The sequence below is a fragment of the Podarcis vaucheri genome, assembly GCF_965113315.1.
Source record: "Podarcis vaucheri genome assembly, chromosome: 12".
Taxonomy (NCBI): Eukaryota; Metazoa; Chordata; class Lepidosauria; order Squamata; family Lacertidae; genus Podarcis; species Podarcis vaucheri.
In genome coordinates this window covers 58323875-58348558 of record NC_138750.1, presented here as the reverse complement: position 1 = coordinate 58348558, position 24684 = coordinate 58323875, and the positions used below count along the sequence as shown (strand labels likewise).

General features: G+C 46.2%; 1 protein-coding gene across 27 annotated transcripts in view; it reads left to right on the top strand.

Annotated features, from left to right (window-relative positions):
- OBSCN (obscurin, cytoskeletal calmodulin and titin-interacting RhoGEF) overlaps positions 1-24684 on the top strand; it is a 286978-nt gene that overhangs the window by 92397 nt on the left and 169897 nt on the right. For 16 of the 27 annotated variants that reach the window (XM_082192063.1, XM_082192069.1, XM_082192064.1 and 13 more), the window contains 13 exons: positions 401-667; positions 2493-2759; positions 7697-7963; positions 10015-10281; positions 11779-12042; positions 12607-12873; positions 13483-13746; positions 14546-14812; positions 15267-15533; positions 19769-20032; positions 22152-22418; positions 23385-23648; positions 24412-24675. In XM_082192063.1, coding sequence (XP_082048189.1) covers positions 401-667; positions 2493-2759; positions 7697-7963; positions 10015-10281; positions 11779-12042; positions 12607-12873; positions 13483-13746; positions 14546-14812; positions 15267-15533; positions 19769-20032; positions 22152-22418; positions 23385-23648; positions 24412-24675 — 3456 coding nt within the window. The remainder of the gene's footprint in view (positions 1-400; positions 668-2492; positions 2760-7696; positions 7964-10014; positions 10282-11778; positions 12043-12606; positions 12874-13482; positions 13747-14545; positions 14813-15266; positions 15534-19768; positions 20033-22151; positions 22419-23384; positions 23649-24411; positions 24676-24684) is intronic. The other 11 variants (XM_082192068.1, XM_082192072.1, XM_082192071.1 and 8 more) reach the window with 8 other exon arrangements.

Sequence of the window (24684 nt, the reverse complement as noted above, 5' to 3'; positions counted from 1 at the left end):
TAAAGCGAGATGAGCGCCGCAACCCCAGAGTCGGCCATGACTGGATCTAATGGTCAGGGGTCCCTTTACCTTTTATACCACTATTTATTTTGAAAAATCAGAGCGGTTTGCAACAACTATTCATAAAATCATACAACCATATAAACATGTTAAAATCAGAAAACAGCTACCTGCTTTGGAAAGATTTATTCCTAATTGCATAAGCATGATGGAACAGAAACATTTTCAGCACATGTTTATAAGATGAAATGCCTGCTGAATCTCAGTTCCTTGTCTTGTTGCTCCTTTACTACAGATTCCCCCCCCAAAAAAAATTCTCCAACATAGTAAAAAAGATGATAAACCTGAGGAGTTATTTTTCTTCTTAACAGAAAGATTCTTTTGCTTTGTTTCCCTTTAGAAAAGCCAGCAGAATTTGTACGTGAGCTGGAGGACAAGACCGCGCTGGTGGGGCAGGAGACTAGCTTGAGTTGTGACTTGTCCAAGTGGGACGGCAACATTAAGTGGCGCAAGGATGGCAAAGAGATTCGAAGGAGCCAAAAGTACGACCTGCGTGAGGAGGGGACCCGCGTCATACTGATCATCCACGATGCCTCAGTCAAGGACAGTGGGGAATACACATGCGAGACCGAAATCTCTAAAACAAAAGCAACGCTTACTGTGGAAGGTCAGTAACGGTGCCTTGCAAAGAATAGATCCAGTCAGCAATTGGAAAGGAAATTTTCTGAAATTCAGTTTGGTTCCACAACGGTTGGAGAGAAACTAGATTCAATTTGCATTTAAAGGCAAACCTACCACTGTGGGTTAAACCACAGAGCCTAGAGCTTGCCGATCAGAAAGTCCGCCGTTTGAATCCCCACGACGGGGTGAGCTCCCGTTGCTCAGTCCCTGCTCCTACCAACCTAGTAGTTTGAAAGCACGTCAAAGTGCAAGTAGATAAATAGGTACCGCTCCAGCGGGAAGGTAAATGGCGTTTCCATGCGCTGCTCTGGTTCGCCAGAAGCGGCTTAGTCCTGCTGGCCACATGACCCGGAAGCTGTATGCTGGCTCCCTCAGCCAGTAAAGCGATATGAGCGCCGCAACCCCAGAATCGGCCACGACTGGACCTAATGGTCAGGGGTCCCTTTACCTTTACCTTTCACCAAATCTGCAGTTTCTGAAACAATGTGCAATTAAAAGCACAACCACCAACAGTTTGCCAAATATTGGGGGGGTATTCCATATTACAGAAATAAATAATCTAGACTTAAATATAAAAGCAGCAAGCAAAAAGGAAGTATAAAATAAGGCAGAAATGGTCCAGTTGCTGGCAATGACCTCACTGCGCTCCAGCAGCCTGTCTTAAATACAGTTCATAAGAAAGGGGTCCTCTCACCAGGCTAGATGATTAGCATCTCAGTCTCTTTCATCATAATTAATTAATTAATTAGTTAATTAATTGTACCCCGCCCATCTGGCTGAGTTTCCCCAGCCACTCTGGGAGGCTTCCAACAAAGATTAAAAATACATTAAAATATCACACATTAAAAACTTTCCTAAAGAGGGCTGCCTTCAGATGTCATCTAAAGGTCTGGTAGTTGTTGTTCTCTTTGACATCCAGTGGGAGGGCGTTCCACAGGGCGGGGGCCACCACCGAGAAGGCACTCTGCCTGGTTCCCTGTAACTTGCCTTCTCGCAGGGAGGGAACCGCCAGAAGGCCCTCGGCGCTGGACCTCAGTGTCCGGGCAGAACGATGGGGGTGGAGACGCTCCTTCAGGTATACTGGGCTGAGACTGTTTTGGGCTTTAAAGGTCAACACCAACACTTTGAATTGTGCTTGGAAATGTACTGGGAGCCAATGTAGGTCTTTCAAGACCGGTGTTATGTGGTCTCGGCGGCCGCCCCCAGTCACCAGTCTGGCTGCCGCATTCTGGATTAGTTGTAGCTTCCGGGTCAGCTTCAAAGGTAGCCCCACATAGAGCACATTGCAGTAGTCCAAGCGAGAGATAACTAGAGCATGCACTACTCTGGCGAGACAGTCCGTGGGCAGGTTGTGTCTCAGCCTGTGTACCAGATGGAGCTGGTAGACAGCTGCCCTGGACACAGAATTAACCTGCGCCTCCATGGACAGCTGTGAGTCCAAAATGACTCCCAGGCTGCGCACCTGGTCCTTCAGGGGCACAGTTACCCCATCCAGGACCAGGGAGTCCTCCACACCAGCCCACCCCCTATCCCCCAAGAACAGTACTTCTGTCTTGTCAGGATTCAACCTCATTCCATTTATATCCTTTAAGTTCCAAGTGGTGGTGAACATTCTTCCCTGTCTATTGCGAGCCTTGTAAATTGCTCCAAGGTGGTGCTGTGTGTTTGGGTTGTGGCGTGAGAATCTTCACCTCTGAGAAGTACGAGAGAAGCATGTAGCCACCATCCTTGAGCCATTGTTTCATTTATCTCTGTCGCTGTGTTTGATTAGAGCGCTCACTTACCTATCACTTTATCACATTTCCTTTCAGAAGCAGGAAACTGCTTCATCAAAGACCTTACGGACCTGAAGCTGGAGGAAAATAAGAAAGCAGTTCTTACTTGCGAAACCAAGAAGCCGGCTTCTGCAGTGATCTGGAGGAAGGGGATTACAGACCTCAAGGCGAGCAAGAAATACGAGATCAGCCAGAAGGGGACAGTCCTGCAACTCACAGTGAACGACTTACAGGAAGACGACAGTGACATTTATACCTGTGACATTGGAGAGACCCAGTCGAGTGCAAAGCTGGTAGTGCAAGGTACGAACGCTGTGTGGTTTGTCTCATTAGTTAGTAAATTGCCATGGGGGGGGAATTCAGCCTGTAGTCCCAGCATTTAGATGTTGTCAAATAAATGGAAAAGGCCATGGTTTGGTGGTAGAGCACATGATGTGCATGCAAAAGATCCAAGGTCCAAACCTTGGTGTCTCCAGTGAAGCTGAGAGAGTCTCCTGCCTGAAACCCTCTCAGTCAGTAGAACATGAGACCCTTAATCTCAGGGTTGTGGGTTCGAGATCCATGTTGGGGGGCTGGACTGGATGACCCTTATGGTCCCTTCCGACTCTACAGTTCAGTGTTGCAGGTTACTGTCAGAAATTCTAGACAGATGAATGAATTCGCTTGATATAAAGCAGCTCCCTGTGTTTTCTTCAGAGCGTGTAAGGAAACCAGAACACTGGAGCAGTTCTTACATTAATGTAATTTTGCCTAAGATGGAGTTGGTGCAACAAATAGCCCAAGCCAAGGTAGATCAGCCATTCCCAACCTCATGCCTTCCTGATGATGCTGGACTTCAACTCCCATCAGCCTCAGCAAGCATAGCCAGTGGTCAGGGATGAGGGGAGTTGTAGTCCAACAACAAGAATTTATAATTTGTACAACATTTGTAGGGCACCATGTTGGAGGAAGGCTGTTGTAGATTGTAACCATGACTTGTCTAATTAAACTAGTCTCCTGCACGATGAAATCTGTATTGGCATATACTGTATTTATTACAACATGTAACTTTTTCATATTCTTTCCTTTATCAGCAATCATGGACGTGTATCTAAGTCTCTTTATATTGCAGGCTCGTGATAAGTGAGAGGCACTTCTCTTTGAACTATGCCTTACAATGGAAATTTCTTGATGTTTTATTTTGTGCTCGTGTTCCTTTTTCCAGGCCAGTAACCAAAGGCCTGGAACATGCATGCTTGATTTAAAGGTGTCTGCTATATGCAAGTGGTTGATCCCTACAACATAATATACGATGCACAATAGGTTTGGAATAAAGCTGAATCAGGTGACAATGGGTTGTATCGGGGGATGCTGCTTTCAGATGCAATCGTCACTCAAAGGATCTGCTACTTTGAGGCATTTAATGAGGAAGCCACTCATGAAAAATTATCCAGGCATGAAGACTGCAATAGAGGGTAAACTAGATGAAGGCAAGCACTAGATTCTTCTAATTTGTATGATGGTGGAAGCAAAAGGGTGAGGAAGTTTGCAGTTCAAAGCTCACCCCATCGGAGGTGAGATGCTTTTCACTTGGTGCTACAGCTCATTTCTGTCTGGATTTGATGTTGGATTCTGACCTGGAGACCAGCAGCTTGGACCACTCAAGCAAGCAGACTCAATTCTGCTCTGTGTCATACTAGCTACCAAAAAACTTCTTGGCTTCCCTGTATGGTCTCAACAGACCAATTTTAGGCTTTAGATTGGAGCAACGTCTGCATTACCTTGGAGCTTTCCAAGGTCCTGAAAAGAACATAAGAAGAGCCCTGCTGGATCAGGCCAAAGGCCCATTTAGTCCAACATCCAGTTTCCCACAGTTGCCAACCAATTGCCTGTGCCTAACCCACAAGCAGGACATGAGCGCAACATCACTCTCTCCACCTGCGATTCCCAGGAGCTGCCATTCAGAAGCATACAGCCTCCATTCCAGCAACTGTTGTACTGGCCCAGAAAGTGCCTTTGGATGTTACTGTTACTTGCAAATATAAAGAAGGATCAGTGGTGGTGAGTGCCCATTGGAACTCATGGGCTGGAGCCAATGACAAGCAGAGCCAGATAGTTTTAGTTTTGTCCCCATCCTTCTCCCTCTTGAGTTCTACACAGGCAAGGTGAAGAAACTTACAGGCAGTGCCAGCCTGGAACTGGATGCAAGTAAGAAGGCAGACAGGCAAGAGCTGACTGAGAGCAGGCTGGGATTGGTGGGGCAGTGTGCTATTCACCCTAGTTGACCAGCCACTCCTCTTCAGGTGCATACTGTCTCCAACAGGGGAGGTAAAACATGACCACTGTGGGTATTAGCTGTTATCCTCCAAGTTTATTATTGACCTGCCTGCAAATACAGTGGTACCTAGGGGTTACATACGCTTCAGGTTACATACACTTCAGGTTACAGAGTCTGCTAACCCAGAAATAGTGCTTCAGGTTAAGAACTTTGCTTCAGGATGAGAACAGAAATTATGCTCTGGCGGCGTGGCAGCAGCAGGAGGCCCCATTAGTTAAAGTGGTACTTCAGGTTAAGAACAGTTTCAGGTTAAGTACGGACCTCCAGAACAAATTAAGTACTTAACCCGAGGTACCACTGTACTCTGTAAGTTCTAAGCCATTTTGGGAGGTGCATCTTTAACTTCCAGAATACTCTGTCAAGATTTGAAGAACCTTTCTCATGTATAAAACGGAAAGTGAGATATAGAAGGTGATACAAAGAAATGGGAGTCTCCCAGTGGTGCAGCAATAAAACCGCTAGCACATTTGCAAAGCTAAGCAGGGTCTGCTATGGTTTCAAATTGGATGGGGGACCACCTGTTGAGATTTCTGCATTGCAGGGGATTGGACTAGATGACCCTCGGGTACCTTCCAGCTCCACAATTCTATAATTCACTGTCAAGCCAGGAGAGCAAATATTCTCATTACAATGGAAATAAATGTTAGTTGTGTTGTATTAAGCACTCTGATTATCAATGCTAAGTTTGCAACTGGGTTGAAAATGATCTCTTACTGGTTCAGTCTATTCTACGTGATTTCATCAGTGGACTTCATAGTTGAATATGAAATCAACTGAAGTGTTTCTCTTTGGACCAGAGAGCACTCCATGTGTCAACAGGATCCAGAGTATTCTACTTGAAAGAAATTATTCTCCTTGAGTACGTAGAATGGATGCACTTTATCAGCTTATACAAATCTCTGAAGAATATAATCGGTAGCTCCATATGCCTGGAAAGAATTCACATGGTACATGGGATGTTGCCTCCATAATCAAAAGAAGGATTGTTGCTAATGTTGGTATACTTTTTTTAAAAAAAGTTTTATTCAAGTTTGGGATTTTTACATACTATTATCTCCTTCCAATTTTAAATTTCCCATACAATTCCCCCCCTCCCATATCCATTGGAAGGGTTCAAACTATTATCCTCAGCCAGGGGCATAGCAAATTTAGTTTACACCGAATGTCTTTTGTTCCAGTAGTTTTTATCCACTGAAGATAGGGGTTCCATCTGCTCCTTATCGTGGTGGACTTGACCTTCCACGTTGTTTCCTGTGACATGACTGCGACAATGTCCGTCTGAATAAGTTCAAACAAATAACTATTCCATGCCTCTACTGTCCATTTTTCTCTATCTTTCCAACCTAAAGCTGTCCTGTTGATATACTATGGATATCTGATCAACGTTAATTTCCACCTGTTCTGCTGTTTAAAGATCTTTTTCTGTTGTTCTGGGGGCAAACTTCTGTTTCTGAAGGTGCGAAAGGGGAGAGTCAACAAACTGAAAATTTGCTGAGAGACAGCAGCTTCTCCCACCCACACTCCCACCCACTACATATCCAGTTTTATTTGCTTGGAAACCGTTTTCCTCTAAACGAAACTACAGAAGGATGTCAAGTGTCTAGAAATGGAAGGTGGTAAACTGTGCTAGAAGAGTAGATCATGATGAAATCATGTTGAGAAGGGTTCTCATAGAATTATAGAATTAATTCTCATAGAATTATAGAATAGAATTGCAGAGTTGGAAGGGACCACGAGGGTCAGCTACTCCAACCCCCTGCAGTGCAGGAATATTTTGCCCAACACGGGACTCAAACTCACAATCCCAGATGAAGAGCCTCTACCAACTGAGCTATTGCGGCAATCATCAATATTTCATTGGCATTCCCTTCCTGTACTGGCAGCTATGGATGAATACATCTAAGAACTTGGACTAATAAAACCACAGAGGATGAAGATGCCCATCTGTGTTCGTGTGACCTTTCTACAGGAAGTGTGGACTAGCAGGAAGGGAGAAAAATAGTCCTTTGGCTTGGATGCCAGTGTCTGCTTCAGAAGAGATGTCCATCCTCAATAATCTTATGCTAGAAGGGAGTTTGAAATGTGATGTGAAATTACCAAATGGCAAATCCTACCTTTTTTAAAAAGAAAAAGAAAGAAAGAGACATAACTCATAAGTCCTTTGACTATAGATGTACTGTAACTCCACCTCACAGTCTACCAACAGAAACTATTTTTGAACTATCAGAGTATCTACATATTCGCTGTTGTCTGTTATGCCAAAATCCATTTGTCTTTATTTTGCCAAAGTCCACATAGATACCTAGATGTGTATCTTATGTTATGTGCTATGTGTTAATTAGATATTACCTGCTTTGATCTTTACCATATGTTTAAATCAATGGGTGGGGAATGTAAACCTTACAGTTCAGGTGAACCTAATTGTATTATTCCCCCCCCCTTTTAAAAAGCATTAAGTTATCAAGCTGGTAACTGTAATATTCTTAAGCTTTTCCCCCATGTGGAGCATAGGTGGTTAGAACAGTAGTTAAATGACATTTCCATCAGTTGAATTTTATTATTATTATTTGCTTCAAATTCCTTCTTGCAAAAGCTGTTGGGGAAGCAAAGAACCCACAACTTTTCTTAAGCCTCTCCTCCTGGCCCATGTTCACACTGGAGCCAGTGTGGAGTAGTGGTTAAGAGCGGTGGACTCGTAATCTGGTGAACCGGGTTCACGTCCCCGCTCCTCCACATGCAGCTGCTGGGTGACCTTGGGCCAGTCACACTTCTCTGAAGTCTCTCAGCCCCACTCACCTCACAGGGTGTTTGTTGTGGGGGAGGAAGGGAAAGGAGAATGTTAGTCGCTTGGAGACTCCTTCGGGTAGTGATAAAGCGGGATATCAAATCCAAACTCTTCTTCTTCTTCAATTCTGCATTTTAGCCCTTCCAGTTCTTTTCCAACAAGAACTGCAGAACAGGGAAGCTGAGGAAGGAAGCAAGGTGCGGCTTACCTGTGAGCTTAACAAGGCAGACCTGCCGGTGCAGTGGATGAAGGGAAACCAAGTCCTGCAGGCCGGTGACAAGTATGAGTTGAAGCAGCGTGGCGCTGTGGCAGAGCTAGTGATCCGGGATGTAAAGAGTTCTGATGCTGGGGATTATACCTGCAGCACTGGCGAGCTGAAGACCTCGGCTCGAGTGCAAGTGACGGGTAGGAAGAGACACTAGTTACACAGTGCTCAGTTATCTATGCCATAATTTAATAGGGGGCCTTCACGGAAATGCCATGCATGCGAAATTTGCTCACTGCAGTAGGTAAAGGTAAAGGGACCCCTGACCATTAGGTCCAGTCGTGGCCGACTCTGGGGTCATCTCGCTTTATTGGCCGAGGGAGCCGGCGTACAGCTTCTGGGTCATGTGGCCAGTATGACTAAGCCGCTTCTGGTGAACCAGAGCAGTGCACGGAAACGCCATTTCCCTTTCCGCCAGAGTGGTACCTATTTATCTACTTGCACTTTTGGCGTGCTTTCGAACTGCTAGGTTGGCAGGAGCAGGGACTGAGCAATGGGAGCTCACCCTGTCATGGGGATTCGAACCGCCAGCCTTCTGATTGGCAAGTCCTAGGCTCTGTGGTTTAACCCACAGCGCCACCATGCAACCCGACCTCTATGAGTGTGAGTTGTATGTTTTAGGCGACGTGCGTCTAACCATACCATTATGCTTCCATCTGTCAGATGGTGGTGGTGGTTGCTCATGAGTAACCAGGCAGGACTCTGACCTGGCTTTTACAGGTTTTATTGTGCAAACTATTTACAGTGCAGATCTACAAAGTTCATGTCCATCTCAGTCACTTGCAGAATCCGGGAGTGGCCTCTTCCGGCTTCTCCCCCAACATAAGAACTTTGGCACCCCAAGCCTCCGCCTCCCCTCCTTGCGTCTCACCCCTCTGCGCAAGGTGGGTGACAGAAGTGGATTATGTCCCTCCTGGCCAGCCTGGCGAGGTGAGGCGCTGGGGCTCTCAGCAGCATCCTTGAGCCCTTTCCTCGCTTGGCTAGCCTCTTCCCTCTCTTCTCCACTGGAGGTGTGGCTTTTCCCACCACTGGAAGAGGAACTGCTCCTCAGGAGTTTCGGAGGCTCTCTGTATCCCAGCGGCCCCCCTGCCTCCCCCCCCTGTTCCGAGGGCAGTCCCCTGACACCATCACTCATGGTTGAATCTTTGGCCTATATTGTAGGGCTAAGCCTGTGTAAAGAAGTTCCATGTTTGTAAGATCCAAGTTAACCATCTCTGCAGCGGACATATGGCAGTTGAAAGATGTGGTTGGGAATGCTTTCCAGATCGAGGGCCACATTTCCTCCTGGGCAGCCTTCCGGGGGCCACATGCCCGTGGTAGGCAGGGCTAGAGGCGAAAGGGAGCAGAGCAACTGGTGCGAATTTTACCTTGGCACAGTAGGCGAGTTTCTACACTTACTTCCACACCTCTCTTCATCCTCCATCCAAAGAAATTGGAAGCATTCTCAGAGTCCAAGGACACATTCCAGCCAGCCAGAAACACCCAAAGAGGGTGCAAAATGGGCTTCTGAGGGGCATAACTAGGGAAAGGGTTTGTGGCTTGTGGAGAGTCCCAAGGGCCACATAGAGAGGCTTTGAGGGCCGCATGTGGCCTCTGAGTCTGAGGTTCTCCACCACCGATCCAAAGTGATGGCTCTGATGATGAGGTCTTTTTTGCCAGACTCCCAGGCAAGCCATTTTCTTTCTGAGCTGCTCCAGGCTGTACCACTGCAGTTGGGTTAGGGGGCTCACAGGACAGAAAATGGCAAGTGGCGGGGAGATGGGTTGTAGCTAGACCTTCTCCCTGAAATGCTAGTTTTCTGTTGGCAGGGAGAACTAGGATTTAGACCAGGGGTAGTCAACCTGTTTATACCTACCGCTTACTAGTGCATCTTTCTTGATGGTAAAATTTCCTTACCGCCCACCAGTGCTCGATAGAAGGAGGATTCAGCTTGTGCCGTAGAACCCACTACCGCCCACCTAGAATCCTGAAACGCCCACTAGTGGGCATTAGGGACCAGGTTGACAACCCCAGATTTAGACACTACCTCCCTGAAGCCAAAACCATTGACAGAATTTGAGTTTGCCATCTGTTCCTGCGTATTGGAGGGGAGTGGGTGGGAGTGGTCCTTGCTGCGTGTGGCTGTTACATGTAGTTCCGCCACAGTGCTTAACTTTTGCCATTTCCCCTCCACCCTGGTTGTACATTTTAGCCTTGCCAGTTCTTTTTAAGCAAGAGCTCAAAGATGTGGAAAAGGAAGAAGGAGACACCGTAGCTTTGCGCTGCGTACTCAACAAGCCGGACGTATCCGTGGCCTGGAAGAAAGGAGCGACGGTCCTTCGGGCTAGTGACAAATATAAGATGAAGCTGGAGGGGTGTGTGGCTGAGCTGTTCATCCACAATTCAGAGCCAGAGGATGGTGGGAGATACACCTGTGATGCCGGAGATAAGCAGAGCACAGCTCAGGTCAAAATCCATGGTAGGGTAATGGGGATGCATCCATCTCATTATTGCATTTATTCCCATTTTATATGTATCTACTCTGAGTTTTAGCTTGCTTAGCAAATACGTGGTATACAATCCTACCAGCTTGATATTTTTAGGAAGTTCATTGGGGTTTTCCATGCTGTGTTTATTACAGAGGGCGCCTCCAAATTGGGGAGTTTTTCTCCTAGGGTTTTTTTTTTGGTGCATGGGTCTATTCCGCAACATGTCCGTTGATGCAATAATAGTGATGGATTTATACTGGACTGTCCACTCTGGACCGTTCTGCAATGCATCTGCAGTGTTCTTGCATTATTGCTGCCTGCAGGGGGACTCTTGCACTACAAGATTGGGAGAAAAAGCAAAATGCATGTCATTTGGGGGGGTATGAAACGTTATAGGATTTCAGGAGGAAGTTGCAGGCGGCATGCCAGCCACAAAACGTTTGCAGGTGCAAAAAACATTGAAAATGGGATTGTGTATAACTTCCCCGATACCATCATGAGCACAATTCACCATGAATGCACAATAAAAACCACATCTGGAGGAGACTTTGCATGTTTGGAAGATTAGTATCCTGGCTTTTCTGTTGAGTGCGTGCTCTCAGGTAGGCTCCGCCCCTTTTAACTACGCAAAGAGCTCCGCCTCCCCCCGCCACAGATAGGTTCATTAGAACTGAGGTTTGTCGGGAACCTCAAAGGGGTGTGATGTGGGGAGGCGGACCAGGAATTTCTGTCGTTGTCTCAGGGATTGGGGAGCTGCCCTCGCCACGCAAAGGTTGCCCTCTGGTTGATGGGAGAGCGGTCATTATTGAGCATTCATCCTGATTTGTTTGTGCAGAGATTAGATGACACCAGCTATTTAATGAGCAACCATTCCGATTTGTTAGACAATGTTGCGTGAAAGGTGTTATCCCATACTTTCCCATAACTTTCCTTATTGTAAGAAAGTCCAGTCTTTGAGGGAGGTGATTTTTGTGTGTGTGTGTGCGAGACTGCCTAGGTAACTACAGCTGAACAACCTCAGTTTGCCGGTATGTGTTGAATCCCACCTGGCAATAGCAATAGTCTGGAAGCGCCCTAAATCCTTATCATAATGAGCTAGGCAATTTTGTGATGACAGCCATAATAAGCTGAACTGCTTGGGAGTTTCAGTGGTTCATGGAGAGCCTTTGGGCCTAGGGAAAGAGGCGTAGACTAGACAAGGCCCAAGGGGAGCAGGGTTGGGACATGGAAGAGTTCAAAAGAATGATAGGAAGAAGAGAGGGCCAGAGTGGGGGATGAGTCTGAGAGGGGAATGAAAACCAGGGGAAAGAAAGGTCAGAGAAGAGAGGCATAACTTCACAGGGGCTGCAGAGGTGAGAAAAGTTTGAAAGGACCATATGAAATCTTGGGTTGGAGGCAGTGTCGTGTATAACTGAATCAGATGCAAGTCATCCTCATGTGTGTGTGTGTGTTTGTGTATATACATTTTAAATCCCTTCATCCTCCAGCCATACCTACCCGCTTCAAAGAACCGCTAAAGAACACGGAAGCCACACAAGGTGGGATAGTTACTCTGCACTGTGAGCTGAACAAGTCTGCTCCAGTGGAGTGGATGAAGGGGCAGAAAGGTCTGAGGCCCAGCAGCAAATACAGAATGAAGAAAGAAGGAACTGCGGCCGAATTGACGATCCACGATCTAGACCTCAAGGATGCTGGGGATTACACATGTTCCGCTGGAGACCAAAAGACAACAGCTGTCTTAACAGTGAATGGTAAAAACACAACAACGCTACCAGCCTTTTGGAGTGATTCTGCCATCTGCCCCCACCCGCTTAATTTATGTTCTTGCAAAGCTCTGTCTTCGGCTCTCCTTTTCCTTCGTCTTGTCCTTCACTGTCATGCCGGCATGCAGCCTCCCTGCTTTACTCTTCTCCAGTTTCGCAGGATGTAAGGTGTTGCTGTTGCATGCTTACGTGATTTGCAAAGTTCCTCTCGCAAATGACATGGCATGACGTGCACAAGGTATGAGATATACTGTGTGGTTCTGTCACCCTCATTAAGAAAAGGTTGGCCATTTCATATCCGAGTTATTATTTCAATTCTCCGGCCAGCCTCCTCTTAATGGGGCACCCCTTCATTCCTAAGGATAATCCCATTCGGAAGTTCTTTTCTGTCCCCCAAGTTGGCAATTGGCAGGATTTGCTGGAAGCATGTCCAGGATGGTTCCCCACAACTGGGGGGTGAATTGCACAATTCAGCAGCATGCCAGAGAGTGAGAGAGCCTCCGCATAACTTGTGGTTGTTGACACAGTATCTGTTCATTCTGCGTCCTTCAGCCTTGGCAGCACAGTTCAAAATGGGACTAAAGAATGAGGAAGCAACAGAGAGCGGAACAGCCACTCTGCATTGCGAGTTGACCAAGGCCGTTGACTCCGTTGAGTGGCTGAAGGATCAAAAGGTGCTGAAACCGAGTGAAAAATACAGAATGAGGCTAGAGGGTCGCTTTGCTGAGCTAACCATCCAAGATCTGGAACTGACGGATGCTGGAAGCTACACCTGCGCGTGTGGAGATCAGAAGACCACTGCAGCCGTGAAAGTGAATGGTAATGGACCTTATGCCCACAGTTAAAGCCTGTTAACAAACATGCTTAATCCAGCTGTAACCGCTCTTGCAACATGTCTTTGTGGATCTCTTGCTGTTGGTCTTGCCGATGAGCTGAGGCGGCAAAAGAGGGAGGTCCCTGGCCGCGCCAGTGTGATATCGTGCAAGCCACGCCCCCCTAGGGCAGCCGATTGGCTGGCCAGGGGATGACACTGCCAGGGATCCCCTCAATCGTGCGGAGGCTGAGAGCCAGCCCCCGTGCACGTGGAGAGGGTGTGAAGCCCGCAACTCCACCTCCTCTCGAGTTTGGAAGTGGTTTTGTGGATCTCTTGCTGCTGGTCTCCTGGGGCTTCTTTTTCTTCCCTGTCCCCCCCCCCCATATTTTGATACATAAAACAATGCAGTTATACCTCTCCCTGCAAAATGCCCCCGTGTTCCTGCTACATAGGGATCTGGTGATGGTTGCGGCACAGCTAAACCTTTGTGTTGGTTGGTCTTGACGCCAGTTGCTTCCTAGCACCGTAGACCTGACCAGTGTGCTAAAGCATCAAAACGCCAGAGGTCCTCCGGTGATCTGACCCTTTCTCTCTACCCATATTGCATTCTTTAGCACTGCCTGTATTTTTCCAAGAAGAACTAAAAAGCAAGGAGGTTACAGAGGGCGAGACGACCACACTGCTCTGCACGCTGAGCAAGGCTGCCCCTGTGGAATGGCGGAAGGGGCAAAGGGCACTCAAAGCAGGTGGCAAATACGAAATTAAGCAGGAAGGGCCTTGTGCTGAGCTGGTGATCCATGACTTGGATGTAGCAGATTCTGGAGACTACACTTGCAAATGCGGAGGACAGAAGACTACAGCTAGCTTGACCGTGAATGGTAAAGAAAAGAAATGTAGAGATATAATGTGTGCCTTATATATAGCCAGACTTCTCTTGCGGTTTTTCTTCTGAAATTAAACCCAACAGCACTCTTCCTAATCCACACATGTTACTTTCCTCCTCTTCCTCCTTAAAACACTCCTTTGGTGTGGATTCTGGAACTTCTTCCTCACAACAGATGCATAGACCCTCTCAAATGAATGTAACATGCCAGCTACAAATTTACAGGCTCAGAAATGTTGAAAAGCTTCACTGGGTCTTCATCACGCTTTGTTTACCTAAGAAAACAAGTCATGATGTTTTCACTCAGTCTTCATTCAGTGAGATCCAGAGAATTTCTGCACTGGTTGGAGCTGCGGGAGGAGGGCCTTTTGGTTAGGACTTGTCACGACGAATTGCTAGGGGGGTATTAAATTCATTCCCATCTCCAAATATGTTAATTGTTAAATGAACAGCCAGACCTTAACTGGGAGTGGTGCCATTTTCAGTGTAGGATTAAGTGCAAGCTACTGGGATAGAATGGTGCAAGCAAAACCAAGGAGGCACTTTAGGTCAAGGCCAAAAAAGGCTGAAGTCTATAATTCAGTTCTGAAACCCTGCAGTGAGGCAGAATAGGCTTCTCCAGGATGAGCGTAATTTAATGCGATGAAAAGACAAGCCCCAAGTAAATCACTACATTGACACCAGTAGCACACTTATAGCACACTTATAATTGTTTGCTAAGAGGAGGGTAGTCCACAGTCTCGAGGGTCTCAGTTTTGATGGATTCCTGTCCTGTTGTTACCTCCACCTTGCAGTCCTGCCTACACTTTTCACGAAAGCCTTGAAGGACGAAGAAGCTACGGAAGGCAAAGCCGCCACTCTGCGGTGCGAGCTGAACAAGGCCTCTGCCACCGTGGAGTGGAAGAAAGGACACAAGACCCTTAAGCAAGGCAGCAAGTACAAAATGAGGCAGGATGGCACCATTGCTGAGCTTATCATCCAAGGCCTGGAGCTAACAGATTCTGGGAGTTACAGCTGTGTATGTGGAGAGCAGCAGACTGTGGCATCTTTGGAAGTCAAGGGTAAAAAAAAACAAGCTCGCAACCCACTCACCAACCTAGTTTCTACCTTTTCTACCCATTCTATTGTCAAAGGTGTTACCGTTATCCTTCTTGGCTTATTTTTGGAGTCCAGATCCACTCTTACGGGGCAGGACATTGCATGATTGATAGAACTCAATATTTTCATAAGTGTGTGTGGGGGAGGGAGTCTTCTTAGATAGGTTGGAATCCAGATGTTTTGGGCGCTACTTCTAAGACCACAGCCCTTTTTAATTCCACATCCATTCCTCTATTTCCTGTCTTTCAGAGGAAGTGGATTTTCTAGGTAGGTTGAGATAGCCAATATTTCCCTGAATGGGTGATGCCTTTCGCTGCCTCTGAGTGGTGGGACTTCAGTGGTTGCATGCAGGGGTAAGGATCAATTTCTTTTTCTCCCTCCGCCGCTTACTTTCCCCCTCTATTACCACCTTCTCAGCCCTCCCGGTGCTTTTCAAAGAAGGACTGAAGAACAGGGAAGCCGTGGAAGGCGCCACCGCCACTCTGCGTTGTGCCATGACCAAAGCTGGTGTTGAGGTGAAGTGGAGAAAGGGGCCTGAGTCTCTCAAGCCAAGTGACAAGTACAGAATGAGGCAGGAAGGTGCTGCGGCTGAACTCTTGATTCGAGACCTGCAGGTGGAAGATACAGGAGATTATACCTGTGTTTGTGGAGACCAAAAGACAACGGCTGTCTTGACTGTTCATGGTAACCAAACGTTCCATGCTGCAATGGTGATGTCTCGGAATCTGCCTTCTCTCTGTAGATTTACTGACTTTGTGTTGCCTTTGTTTGTTGTTTCCCTCCTTTGTTCATGTCGATCTGTCTGTTTCTCTGTCATTTGCTTGTTAACATACCTTGTATTGTCTCCAGCATGAGTGAGTGTGGGCTCGTCCACACTTCTGCTTGTCCTCTGCCTAGAAAGCTCAGATCCCAGCGGTTTTCTGCTTGTCCCACTCCTTTACCAGGGAAAGCTTGCTCTTTAGTTCTCAATCGGAACAAACAGCAATCCGCTGAAAACTTGAATGGCTGCCTGCTCTGATTGTGCACTGAAGAGTGGTTTTCCTGGAGGGAAGCAGTGGGACGAGAGGAAGTGTGGATAAGCTCTGTGTCATAAATAGATCCTTAATGTTGCAGCCAGTGGTTTGCACTGAAATCCCAGTTGTAAAAATGTGTGTCTGTGGAGGGGTGTGTCCATAGAGCACTTCGAATGCTTCCTCCTACACACTTCTTGTTTACTGTGCGTCTGTCATTTATGTGTTGTTGGAAATTACCCTACAATGAGAAGCTATGATAGAAGTACTGGAAATCGGGAGCCGTGCTGTTCTTTCACATCACCAAGGTAGTTTTCTACGGCCTGAAACCACCTCTGGAAGATTTTTAACAGGGCGCTTCTTGAAAACTCAGTTACAACTGATTTTATAATGTTGTTTCATGCCACGCCAATCTCTATGTGGTACGAGATTCTAGGTGTTGCAAGCATACTTACCGGAGTCTGTGTTCCCTTTTGCGACAATGATATGTGTTTTTTTAATACATATATACGACCTGCGTCTGGATGGAGAGAGCGCAAAGCGTTCACAGCCCAAGAGGGTGCTGTTCCTCTCATTGCTGCAGCCTCCGATTCCAGTAGACCCTAAACATCATGTATGACCTTCCTGCTCCCAACTCTGGGATTGTCTTTTGCTAATTACCCAGAGCTCAGGGTGGGGTCTCCCCCCTATATTTCTGGAAGAGAGTTTTCTGCCTCGTTGATGGATTTCTTGATGGGTTAATGACTCTGCCTTTGTTTCATAATGGCCCACCTCCAGGCGATTCCCTGGTCAAGAGAACAAGTCAGTATTTTTACACTGCTAAATCCATTGATTAAACATCAACATTTATGAAAGCCAGGAATTATGAGGTTTGGTTAAATTCCAGCCACCTTAATGAATCCAGATATTTTAGGGGAGTCTTGCCTCCCCACAAATTTAAAACAATATTCTATTTTGCTTACTAGCATTTGGAAGCTTTCACTGATCATTAACATCTTGTTTTTAGCTTGGTGACTTGGATAGTGTACTTTTGTGTGACCTGGTAAAGTGCTCCCCCCTCCATATATTTTCAACCTACTTGCCTACAACTCAATCGAAAAGGTTGCATTCCTTTTGCAATATAGTCCAACTGCCTTGGACCACTTCTCTTAATTTATCATCCATGGCTTTTGTTCATCCTTTTCCCTCCTGCTAACCAAACTACATTCTTCATCTTTGAAATCTTTGTTTCCTCATAACCTACCTCCTGTGTTATAGTTTCTGGATCAAAACTATTAAAAAGCCACAAAAGTTCCACATCTGAAATAAGACATTCCTTGGAATAAAATATATCTGAGAGTCTTTTACTTGGAAACTTCCAAAAGTATATTGGAATTTCAGTTGCTAACTGCATTGCATCATTTGGGCATGACATGTTGGGTGCTGGCTATATAGAATCATAGAATCATAGAGTTGGAAGAGACCACAAGGGCCATTGAGTTCAACCCCCTGCCAAGCAGGAAACACCATCAGAGCACTCCTGACATATGGTTGTCAAGCCTCTGCTTAAAGACCTCCAAAGTAGGAGACTCCACCACACTCCTTGGCAGCAAATTCCACTGTCGAACAGCTCTTACTGTCAGGAAGTTCTTCCTAATGTTTAGGTGGAATCTTCTTTCTTGTAGTTTGGATCCATTGCTCCGTGTCCGCTTCTCTGGAGCAGCAGAAAACAACCTTTCCCCCTCCTCTATATGACATCCTTTTATATATTTGAACATGGCTATCATATCACCCCTTAACCTCCTCTTCTCCAGGCTAAACATGCCCAGCTCCCTTAGCCGTTCCTCATAAGGCATCGTTCCCAGGCCTTTGACCATTTTGGTTGCCCTCCTATATACTAGCAAAGGAATCTCTGGGATTCTTGTTGGGATGTTTAGTCCCATGCCAGTGGCTCCATGATGGCTGCAAAGTCCTCGGGTGGCATGTAAAGGTAAAGGTAAAGGGACCCCTGACCATTAGGTCCAGTCGTGGCTGACTCTGGGGTTGCGGCGCTCATCTCGCTCTATGGGCCGAGGGAACCGGCGTACAGCTTCTGGGTCATGTGACCAGCATGACTAAGCCGCTTCTGGCGAACCAGAGCCGTGCATGGAAACACCGTTTACCTTCCCGCCGGAGTGGTACCTATTTATCTACTTGCACTTTGACGTGCTTTCGAACTGCTAGGTGGGCAGGAGCAGGGACTGAGCAATGGAAGCTCACCCCATCGCGGGGATTTGAACTGCCGACTTTCTGATCAGCAAGTCCCAGGCTCTGTGGTTTAACCCACAGTGCCATCCGTGTCCCGACAGCGCCACCCATGTCCCCGGGTGGCATGTATCTTACTTTATTTCATCCCGTTTTAATCTACTTTTCTTTAAAGTCTTTTATGACAGACATTTCTGATGGTATCAGTTTCCCAAATAAGGCAACTTACACTCTCTCCTTTGTCCTTTGTCATGCTGTTGGGCATTAACCCAATGGTTGTGAAAGTCTATTGGTCTAGCGGTCGCTATTTCCCATTAGAAATGCTTTGTTTACGGACATAATAATGTTAGGATCCGGCTTTAAGTTGCTAAATATCACAACTGTAGGACATCATGGGGCATGGTTGCTAATGGTTGCTTGGTAGTAAACTTGGTAATAATCTGGATCTATAGACCTGCAGGGCATGTCTCTTATCTTCTGCAGCTCTGCTTAAAAATAGCTGGTTTCAGGTGCTTCAGAGGACCCCTTAGCACAATTATGCAACTGCTCAAGTTCCATAACATTTTGAAGAACTTGAGGAGGCTGGTACATCAGCTTAGTTCTGAGGCTTTTTCAGGGCTGGTTCTAGCTTTCAGTCCCTGCATTGATGTCCTAGGCTGAAACCTTAAGCCCTTGTAACTAGGAGGTAAGTCCAAATGGGACATAATTCTGAGTAACGTCTGGGCTTGCGCAGAACAAGATGCACATTGATGAAAAAATGGCTCATGGTGCATGTTGGGCTGGAAGATCCTTATCTGACATGCAAAACACAGGGGAATCTGCAGGTTCCATGTGTCAAACTCATGTCAAATCTTCTTCTGGAGAAGCCAATGGCATTAATTTTAGCAGAAATCGCTTCCAAGTGTTCTCTCCACTGCAGCTGAAGACTCACTGTTTTGGTGTCCCGCCCCCCCCCAACTTCTGTTCATTCGACTTTAAAACTCACTGTTTAGGCCTTTTGCTTTTATTTCTTATTTTCAATTCTGCTTATTGCATTCCTTTTTCATCCTTCCTTGCAAATTTTTTTCCCATGGAAAATTCTAATGAGTTCATATTTTTTCCCCCATTTTAAGAGGCAGGTGAAATGTCTTTGATGTCTGGCAATGTTTACAGCTTTTACCGTCCTTTTTGTTTGTTTGTTTTGTTTGCACGATGTTCACATTTACATTTTATTTGTGTGTGTGTGTGTGTGTACATTTATGTCTCATTTGTGGGGATGCTGAATGCTACTCCCAAGCAAGTTATTTGTGGTGCTTATCATCTGTCTCTAAGAGTTTGTGTTCTGAAGTTGGATGAAATGAAATCATTACTTGTGATCTCATTTCAACAAATGATCCACATTTCCATTTAGTTTCATGTCCAAAATGCTGTTGAAAAACCTGAAAGCTAGAAAATGGCTGACATTTAAAATTCCCAGAACCTTTTCATTTTTATTTTTGCATATAATGAAACGGCATTGCTCTTTCAAAAGAGTTTTAAATGCTTTATACAGTGGTTCTGTTGTTGGTGGAAAGAAGCCAGAATCTGCCATCAACAAAGCACTGCTCTCTCAAAAGACCCTTCTAATGGATGCAGGTGAACAGCTCAAGTGGTTCTTGGAATATCTGGGTCACATGACACACTCTCTATCAATATTACTCCCCTCAGCTGTGCCTGCACGTTTCCAAGAAGAACTTAAAAGCCAGGAAGTCACGGAATGTGGGACGGCCACTCTGCGCTGTGAGCTGAGCAAGGCTGCCCTAGTGGAGTGGAGGAAGGGTGAGCAGCTGCTCAAACCGAGTGATAAATACAAAATCAAACAGAAAGATAATGTTGCCGAGTTGATCATCCAAGACGTCACGGAGCAAGATGCTGGAGATTACTCTTGTGTGTGCGGAGATCAAAAAACATCTGCCTCTCTAACTGTGCATGGTAAATATTATACGCATGTGGCCTTGACAACATTCTACAAGATGTGTTTTATACCTAGATTCTCCTCAGACCATGTGAAATATAGTCCACCATTCTACACTGGGTTCCTCTTGGTCGTGGTAATTATCCTGTTTCTTTTTCCTAAGTCCCATTTTGTTGTTTCTCTGACTAAGTGTACCAAAACTGATGCAAATGCTCTGGCTATAATTTACTCATAGCGTTTGGGAGCAGCTTAGTCAATGTTGAGGTTCCCATGACCCTGACATCAGCAGCAACAAGATAAGACAGGATATTTAACCATGCTCTGTGTATATATGGATAATAACATTTATTTAAGCAACTTGAATCATTCCAACCATAGTCTTCACCCTATAGTTCCCTGAGCTGTAGCATGGGGTGGTACATAATCCATTTTTGGACACAAGTCTCTCACTGGCTGTGATACACACTTTGAATGCTGGGAATGGTGGAGGGTGGGCGGTCGGAGAGGAGGTTTTCCTCAAAGCAGCTGCAGATTCTCAGTACTGCCCACTAGATCCTCAGCCCAGATTCTCTGTGGCCAAGTTCACGTGACGAGGTAAGTCAAACTTTGGTTATAGCTTGTGGTTAGTGATGAGAGTCCCAGTTTGGATGGCATGCTAAGCCTAGGGCAGCGGTTCTCAACTGGTGGGTCCCCAGATGTTGTTGGACTACAACTCCCATCACCCCTGGCTAGCAAGGCCAGAGCTCAGGGATGATGGGAGTTGTAGTCCAACACATCTGGGGACCCACCGGTTGAGAACCGCTGGCCTAGAAAAACGAGCAGAGAGGCTGCGGTCTCCTCTCTGGGAGCTCGTGCATTTGTGGAGTCTTGCCAACCCAAGGTTTGGTTTAGTGCGCTGGGTGAATGCTGCCAACAGATGTGTTCATGGATGTTTGGTGGAGGTGGGAGTGGAGGAACTGGCTTCCTTCTGGCCTGTTTTGCTGTTACTATACAGATGTCTGTACACAAAACTGGTAGAACGTTGCCTCAGGAGAGTGAGGAAAATTCTCAGGGATGATTCACACCCTCAGGCTGTTGGCTGCTGAATGAAAAGATAACAACAGGGCAACTGACTTTTGGGTTTGGTGGGTGTGCGTCAGTAAACAAGGGGAATTAAGACTAAGAGAGCTGAGTTGGGGGGGGTTCTTGTGTAATCTCACTGTATACAAGTTGTACAAGTGACAATAAAGTATTTAAATGTGAAGCGGCTGCATTAGGAGCATTTAATTCCACATGGTTGCAGAGTTACCAAGCTAGCCGGAGCTTTCCAACAGAAGGAGGAGCATAAGGCGGAATATAGTATCACGTGTGCTTTTCTCTGGGGCTTGGGTGGAAGAGAAATGTAGAGGAAAGGGGAGGAGCCTACAGGCTGGATGATATGGAATGGAAAGCATTCTCTGGGGCTAGTGGGGGAGAGATAATAGTGGCTCTCGTTGCTAAAAAACGTGAAGCAGCCCTGAGCCAGTTTTAGAAGACTGCACTGTGTTTTACAAATAATCATCGCAGACACAAGATAGCATAGACATTCATTTCCTTAACCTAGTATTGACTTGTTAGTATGTTTAGGGCATGACTGTCCTCTATGCAGTTTCTGTAAGTTCTCATTTGCAATACTGTTTCTCCTGACTGTCTTGGACAGTCTGCCCAAATTCTCAGAATTCCTTCTACTTACAGAAACGGTTGAAACCCACCTGGGTTGGTGAATTATGCCATGGAGACCGTGCAAAACACAGAGGTGTACAGTGCAAGTCAACCCTGAGCCACAAGGCTTATTTTGTGCAGGGAACCCTCATGTTGCAGCTCATTGGGCAATTCTAGCAATATGAGTGTGAGAAGTCCAAGAAGTGAGTGAGCAACTCTCTGTCTTCAAGAACCATGGCCAAAAATTGGGGACAGCTATAAGCTCTTCTTTTTTCTCAGTAGCATGGTGTACTTAAGGTTCCAAGTATGAGTGTATCATTTGCCCTCCCTCATGCTGATACCTTCTTGGAAATCAGAAAAGCCATACTGTGAATACTAGGGTAATTGGTGGATAAGAGGAATCTCCTGGAATCTCCCAACTGCTGTGAATTTTAATGTGCTCTTTGTGATCTCCAGCCCTGCCTCCACGCTTCAAAACAGAGCTGAGCAACCTGGAGGTTGTAGAATGCGGAACAGCTACTTTGAAGTGTGAGCTGACCAAGGCAGCAGCTCCAGTGGAGTGGAGGAAGGGCAATGAGGTGCTCAAGCCGAACGACAAATACGAAATGAAGCTAGAAGGTGCTGTGGCTCAGCTTGTCATCCACAGTTTGGAACTGGGAGATGCTGGAGATTACAGCTGCACCTTTGGTGACCAGAAGACCTTGGCTTCCTTGAGAGTGAATGGTATATTTAATGGTTCTATTTCTCGTTTGTCAAATGCAACATGAGTAACCGCAGGAAAAGCAGGCATCCTTATCTATCTGGCCTCATGGACTCTCCCATGTAGCTAAGAGATCTAAAGAGGTTTACAACACTGATAGGCTGAGTATTATCGCTTGTATTTTGAGACCCAGGGCAACAACCAAAACATGCAGAAACTGTCAGGAGTTCAGCCTACGCTCGAGTAGGACCCTGGCAGAGACACATGCCCAACTGGCATGTTCCCTCCCTCCTGGTAGATCGTTCGGGAGCTTCAAAAGCTTTCTTCTGCCTGAACATCACAGCGACCCATGCCAACCGACACCGGCACACTTAGGGATCCGCAGAGTTTTCGCAGTCGCGTAACAGACCTCAGCAACTCAGCATTTTGGCTAATCTACTTTATTTACACATAAACACACACGGAGCACTGCAATATGGCTCCTTCTCTCTCTAGCATCAGACAGTAAAGAGAAAAAGGACAATAGTCCCACTTCATGGAACACAGTAATGCAAACATCCTGTCTCTGTCACTTCCCACTCTGTGGAGTCAAAACATATACTGTCATGTGAAAGACAACAATCCCATGACTGCAATCGTGGAGCAGGAATTCTAACAGAAACCAGGGAAACAAGAGTGCTGTATTCTCAAGGATGTAGGTAATATAGAAGTATATAAAAGAGGCACAACAGTAGGTTTGGGCTGAATGGACATCCAGCATAATGAAGTTTCTGCTGCATTGTCACTTCTGCTATCCTCCATAGTTAACGTAACCAGGTGGCCATGGTAATATACAACTGATACTGATTTTACTGGTGTGTTGATTCTCTTGCTGAGAATTGCAGAGAATTGTGGAGGAGTGTCTTTAAACCTCCCAGACTCTCAATGTATGTAAGAAACGTTTTTCAGATGTTGACAGTCACTCAATATATTCATTCTAAACTTCTTAGCCCTCCCTGCCCTTTTCAAGAAAGGCATGGAGGATCAAGAGGCCTTGGAAGATGGGACGGTTGCTTTCCAGTGCGAGCTGACGAAAGCATCTCCAGTGGAGTGGAAGAGGAAGCATAAGTCACTCAAACCGAGTGACAAGTACAAAATGAGGCAGGAAGGTGCTGTCTCAGAGCTTGTGATAGTCAGCCTAGAACTTAAAGATGCTGGAGAGTATTCCTGTGTGTGCGGCAACCAGACAACAACTGCGGCTCTGACAGTGCACGGTAAATCAGCGTGTCCTAAATGTCCGGGTAGTCTGGAAAACCCTGGTCGTTCTTCCCAGCCAGTCCTCTGTGTGTGTTGACGTCGCATTCTCCTCTGTGATGTGTTTTGTCATATCTTCCTAATTCACTGGATGTTCCAGTGCATGTTCCTGCACTGATCACCCCCTTGGTCTATCTACTGTTTCCCCTCTATTCTAGAGTGGTGATTTTCAGACTCTGTTCTGGGGGAACCTAGAACTCTTCAGAAAGCTGTTGAGGGTTCCTCAGTTAGAAGATCTGCAATGGAAGATGAGCTTCCCTGATAGACAGCTTGCCCACCAGCAGCAGCTGCAGGAGAATTTTTACTCTTGGGTCTTTTCAGGACTGTGTGTTCCTCTAGAACATTTCCCGTAACCTCTGCAACGAGTAAGGATTCCCTAGCAAACCAACAAGTAGACAAATAGATATAGAAAAGGTTCCCCAGAGTTAAAAAGTTTGAAAACCATAATTCTAGAGCATCCTTGCATTATTGCTCTCCTCGAAAACCCTCATGCATTCCCATTGCTTTGTTTTGACATGGAGTGTTCCGTCGTCTGGCTAATGCACATTAATGATATCTCTGTGGCATGTCCACTTCTGTGGTGTGTTGTGGTCTCACTTCAGCTGGAAAGGATACTGGCATGAACCTACGTTAAACAGTAGCAGCTGTGGAGATCTGTTCATTTCACCCACACTGAGAGAACACAAGGTTGCTGAGAGTATTTGCTGCTTCCTTGTTTCTTAGCCTTGCCCATAGTTTTCAAAGAAGAACTAAAATGTGCGGAAGCTGTGGAAGGCGATGTGGCCACCCTGCGCTGCAAGCTCAGCAAGCCTGCTTTGGTCGAATGGAAGAAGGGCAGCCAGTCACTGAAACACAGTGAAAAATACACAATGCGTCAGAAGGACACCATAGTGGAACTGCTGATTCATCACCTAGAAGAGGAGGATTCTGGCAATTATACCTGTGTTTGTGGCAACCAGCAAACCACAGCTGCCTTAGCAGTACATGGTAATGCCA